The sequence below is a fragment of the Chinchilla lanigera genome, unplaced genomic scaffold (assembly GCF_000276665.1).
Source record: "Chinchilla lanigera isolate Chin_1 unplaced genomic scaffold, ChiLan1.0 scaffold00048, whole genome shotgun sequence".
In the NCBI taxonomy this organism is placed as follows: domain Eukaryota; kingdom Metazoa; phylum Chordata; class Mammalia; order Rodentia; family Chinchillidae; genus Chinchilla; species Chinchilla lanigera.
The window spans coordinates 4,746,756-4,752,113 of NW_004955449.1; the positions used below are offsets into that span (position 1 = coordinate 4,746,756).

The 5,358-nt window shown below is 35.5% G+C and overlaps 1 protein-coding gene across 1 annotated transcript in view; it reads right to left on the reverse strand.

The window, feature by feature from the left end:
- Window positions 1–5,358, reverse strand: part of Ubr3 (ubiquitin protein ligase E3 component n-recognin 3 (putative)) — a 190,361-nt gene that overhangs the window by 163,642 nt on the left and 21,361 nt on the right. Inside the window, exon 3 of the mRNA XM_013518691.1 lies at window positions 1,093–1,232. Coding sequence (XP_013374145.1) covers window positions 1,093–1,232 — 140 coding nt within the window. The remainder of the gene's footprint in view (window positions 1–1,092; window positions 1,233–5,358) is intronic.

Genomic DNA, 5,358 nt, shown 5'->3' on the forward strand with positions numbered 1-5,358 from the left:
GAAAGGAAAGGAAAGGAAAGGAAAGGAAAGGAAAGGAAGAAAGAAGGAAGGAAGGAAGGAAGGAAAGAAGGAAAGAAGGAAGGAAGGAAGGAAGGAAGGAAGGAAGGAAGGAAGGAAGGAAGGAAGGAAGGAAAGGTAAGGAATAAGTTGGTTTCATACTATTGATACCTCTAATTCACAATGTCAAACTGAGGATTCTGATAGAGACCTAAATCTCAATATTTAATTAAAATGTATTTATCAAGATTATAATTAAATCTTAAAGATAAACAGAATGTCAATAATTTTAATGTTTCATCTCTTTTTAATACTATCATGATGCATATACCCATACATTGTACCAGTTATATGAATGTGACCCTATTTTAAGATACTATATAAAACACATAGGAATAAAAATATATACAAACATCTACCAAAAGAAAACAAAAGATGAGGACAATAGTAGTTTATCTTCTAACAAAAATCTAAATTAAATTCAAACATTTCCAGAGATTCTTAATTCTATTTTATACAATATGATTACAAATAAAGTCACTTTAACCCCATAAGATGAATTACTTCCACATCTGCAAAACATCAAGTAAATTTGAAGTTCAATCAAAAATGTCTATGAGGGGCTGGGGATGTGGCTCAATGGTACAGCTCTTGCCTTGCATCCATAAGCCCCCGGGTTCAATCCCCAGCACGACAAAAAAAAAAAAATCTACGAGCCTGGGTGTAGTGGCACATGCCTGTAATCCCAGCAATCAGGAAGCTGAGGCATGAGTCACTATGAGTTAGAGGCCAGCCTGGGGTACATAAGAATGTTCAAGGTCAGCCTGCACTATATAGTGAGGTCCTGTCTCCCCACCCCAAAAAAAATCTACAACTCTAGAGAAAAAATGCAATAAACAAGATATCTATCAAGTTTTATCATTTACTTTAGTGTATTTTTATTAAGTATATTTTATAGCCATCTCTTTAAAAATTTGAAGCACACATATACATATATATATGACACATAAATATTCACCTCTTTATTGTTAATGTTAAAACTTTGTGAATTGTGGACTTAAAAGGGGTACTAATCAGGAGTAAATTAAAACATACCTGGTTCATTATAGCCTTCTCTTAAGTATTGAATAAGACAAAAAATAAATCTTGGGAGAACAAATTCAGACATCATCAGTAAGTCTTTGGGGACACAGGGGATATTTGAACTTGATTTAATTTGATGCCTTTTGCAAAACCTGTATGAAAAAAGAAAATTTTAAAAAAGAAATCAATAATGATGTTCAACCAGCCAAGAATGTATTACTTCTATTTACAACTTTCATAAATAAAATACACACCAATATCAAGGCAAATATAATCCTTCACAATTTTTAAAGCACTAAGAATAGTTTCAATGGGTCTTTAAATAAAAAAAAAACAGAACCAAGGAGATTTTTCCTAACAAAAGAACATACTAGTTAACTTTCAACTAGAATACAAAAAGGAAATCTTATTACAGAATTTGTATTTTTGGGCCGGGGATATAGCTCAGCAGCACAAGCACCTGCCTGGCAAGCGCAAGGTCCTGAGTTCGATTCCCAGTACCAAAAAAGAAAACAGAAAAAAAAATCCTCGGTACTAGGATTTATATTTTTAACAGAAGAGACCCAATTTTAACCGGAGAGACCCAATACTCACATGTAATGTACTCAACTCTGTTGTTAATGTACTAAAATCTCAACTCTAGATAGTATTTTTGGACAGCTTTGATCAGGAACTGGACATTAGTTCACTGCTGTTAATTTTATTAGGTATAATGGCACTGTAGTTATACAAGAAAATGGCTAGTTGATGACATTAATGATTATATGATGATAGTGAATAATGCTAAGCATTATAATTAGCATTGAATAGGGAAAGTGCTTATCTTTTAGATTATATCCAGAGAAATATTTATAGATGAAGCGCTGTACAAGATTTCTTTCCAAAAAATCTGAGGAGTAAAAAGAAGTGAGACTATCCAAGAAGACCAGATATGAACTGCTACTTGCTAGAAATAAGACATAGTTACATCAGATTTCATTTACAGTATACTCATTCAAAATGAGTAAAGTACTACTTTCTGATTTTGAAGGCACGAATTTAAAAGAATGTAGTTTAAATTTGTCTTGAAGTCAAAAATGGCTCCAAGGGAGCTTTCACTCAATAAAATCCCATACTAGCTAAATTTCTTATGTTCACCACTTTTATATATATGTTGTACATTCTCTGAAATTAAAAGCTAAAAATTTTTAAACAGAAAACATCCATAATTCAAAAGATAAATATAGAAGTATGTAAGGGTGAAATAACACAAACCTAGGGATTTGCTTTACTTTATCGAAAGAAAGAAAGGGCAGTTAAAGCAGATGAGACAAAAATCTTCATAAAATGTTGAGTTTGGGTAATGGGTATTAAATCCATGTTCTATTGCCTTTACCTCTGTGCATGTTTGAAATCTTTTATAAAAATAAGACTATCTTTCATCTTGTAGGTTAAGATTTACTAATTCACCACTGAAAAGCATGTTAATCATAAACATACAAGTATAATTCCATTTGGTGAGACTTAACAATATTCTTACCAAAAAAAATCTTTTTCACACAGGGTCTCACTATGCAATTCAGGCTGGTCTTGAACTCACTATGCAGCCCAGATTGGCCTCAAACTCACAGTGATCCTCCTGCCTCAGCCTCCCAAGTGCTTGGATTACTGGCGTGTGCCACCATGCCAAGCTATTTCTTAAAATTTTAAATGGTCACAGCTGGAACCTATGGCATAAGCCCATAATCCTAGCACTCTGGGAGGCTGAGGCAAGAGAATCACAACGTCAGGCCCAACTTAGGCAATTTAGCAACCAAGATCATGTCTCAAAATTCAGAAATTGTTGGGCTTAGTAGTACACGCCTATGACCCCAGCACTTAGGAGGCTGAGGCAAGAGGATTGCTGTGAGTTCAAGGGCAACCTAGCTACACAGTCAGTTCAAGGCCAGCCTGATTTACAGTGAGACTCTAATTCAAAACAATAAAAAATAAAAATAAAAAACCCTAAAATTTAAAAAATAACTATTTAAAATTTTTAAAATTTTTAATGTTCATACCACTAACTTTAAATTTCTCTATCTAGGAATTTATTATACAGAAATACTTCTAAATTTGCAAAAAATGTATTTACAAAAAATATAGTCATTATCTTACAGTTTACAATGTACAGAAGTTAAAAACAATTCATCGATTCATCAATTAAAAAATGAAAGTTAAACTATGGCAGATCTATAAGTATGTTTGCATTCACTGGAAAAAAAAAAAAAAGGCCCAATGTGGTGGTGCAAGCCTGTAATCCCAGCACTCAGGAAGCTGAGGCAGGAGGACTGCTGTGAGTTCAAGGCCAGCCTGGGCTACAAAGTGAGCTCAAGGCCAGCCTGAGCTGCATAGTGAGACCCCGTCTGAAAAAGACAAAAAAAAGACCAATAAGCATGGAAGTATCTAAGAAAAACTGAGAAAAGAGTTGTACAGCAATATACAGATTATATCTTCTAAACAGAAGACATTAATATACGTAGGAAGAAAACCACTTAAAGAAATATATACCAAATTTGGCAGAAATTAACTGGGACATACCATACTTTTATCTATTACATTAATTCCACCCATGTTTGAATTTTGCATAACAAACATATGGATAACTTTTTAATTGCCAGGAAAAAAATTAAACCAAAAAATAGTAAGTTATGCCATATACGTTACTTTAGTTCCAATTTAAAGCATTAATTTTTACTCTTTTCTTGGTTCATATACCTCTTTGAGAATTTAAGGGAAATTGTAACTTTTTAATGAAAAAGATACACACCAAAGACAATATTCAGAATATTTACACTGCTGATATCTACCAACTCCTAAGACAGAGCTTCCTTCCATTTGCTAGGTAAACAGATTACATTGCAAAGATAGAGGCTCCCTTGGTGCTCAAGGCAGACAGAGGGGCAGGGCCTGAGCAGCTTCCAAACTGCCTCTGGTCCCCAGAGGCAGTATCACTGTCCACATCAACCACACTATGAAAAGGTTTTGGAAGCATTATAGCTTAAGGTCCAAACCTTGACTTCAAGGGAATTTAAGAACTTCTTCCACCTAGAGACCATAATAGCTAAAGAAAATCAAGAAAAACTTTTAAATGCTACTGTTTCTACAAAAGTCACTGAAAATAAAGTAGAACTGGCCTGCAAGACAGGTTAAGAGAGCCAGTGGGGGTGGTCTAAAATAATTTAGACAATTAAAGAGCCAATACACATAAATGTGAAAAGAGGCGATGGATGGAAGGAAAGCCAGTAGAGAAGAATGGGAAAACAGGTGGACACAAAAACTAAAGGATATAATGGAAGACTTGACAGCTGGAAAGCAGGAAAACAGAAAGGATTACAAAGCAAAAAAGCTCTCCTTGATGCATTCTGCAAAGGAAGGCAACTGATTCAAAAGAGTAACTGGGCAAAGAGTGAAAAACAATTTCAACAGTGTCAAGTGGCTTTGTGGAGTGAAGTTTCAATCTGGAATTAAGCCCAAGAGCAGCAAGAATGTTGGAACTGGGGTTATAAGACTGTATCAAAAGGTTATAGACTAATAAAAATTGGGAATTAGCATAAGAAAGGCAAATGCTATGATTTCCATATTACCTCAAAATGGCCTATGTGTTAAAGGCTTCACCTCCATCCTGTAGGGCTACTTGTGGTGGAATCTTTATAAAACAGAGCCTGGCTGGGTGTGGTGGCATAGGATAGTAATCCCAGCATTCAGGAAGCTGAGGCAGGAGGATCACTGAGATTTGGAGGCCAGCCTAGGCTAAGTGAGTTTAAGGCCAACCTGAACTACCCATAAGACCATCCTTTAAAAAAAAAAAATAGCATGGCTACCCAGTGGAAGGTCTTCCAGTCATGTGGGAGGTGGAAACACACTCTCGAAGGGAACACTAGGGTCCTAGGTCTTTCCTCCTCTTTTTTTCTCTTTTGCATGCCCACCATAAGGTAAACAGTGCTGTACCTATCATGTACTGCCTCACTACAGGCCCCAAGTCCTTTTTAGCCCACCTAGCCTCTTTTAAATTTTCTCCCAAGGGTAAAATACTAAGGACATATGCACTGTCTACAATTTTCTGATTTGTCTCAGATTTTGTTATGTATAACCATAAATATAGTTCATATTGTTAAAGGTGGCAAATTTATGCCTACCACAGTTTGTCATTCCTAGGCTGTGCTTCATGCTTTTTTTTTGAGACTGGGTCTCGCTATGCAGTTCAAGCTGGCCTTGAGCTCACTTTGTAGCCTAAGCTGGTCTCGAACTCACAACAATCCT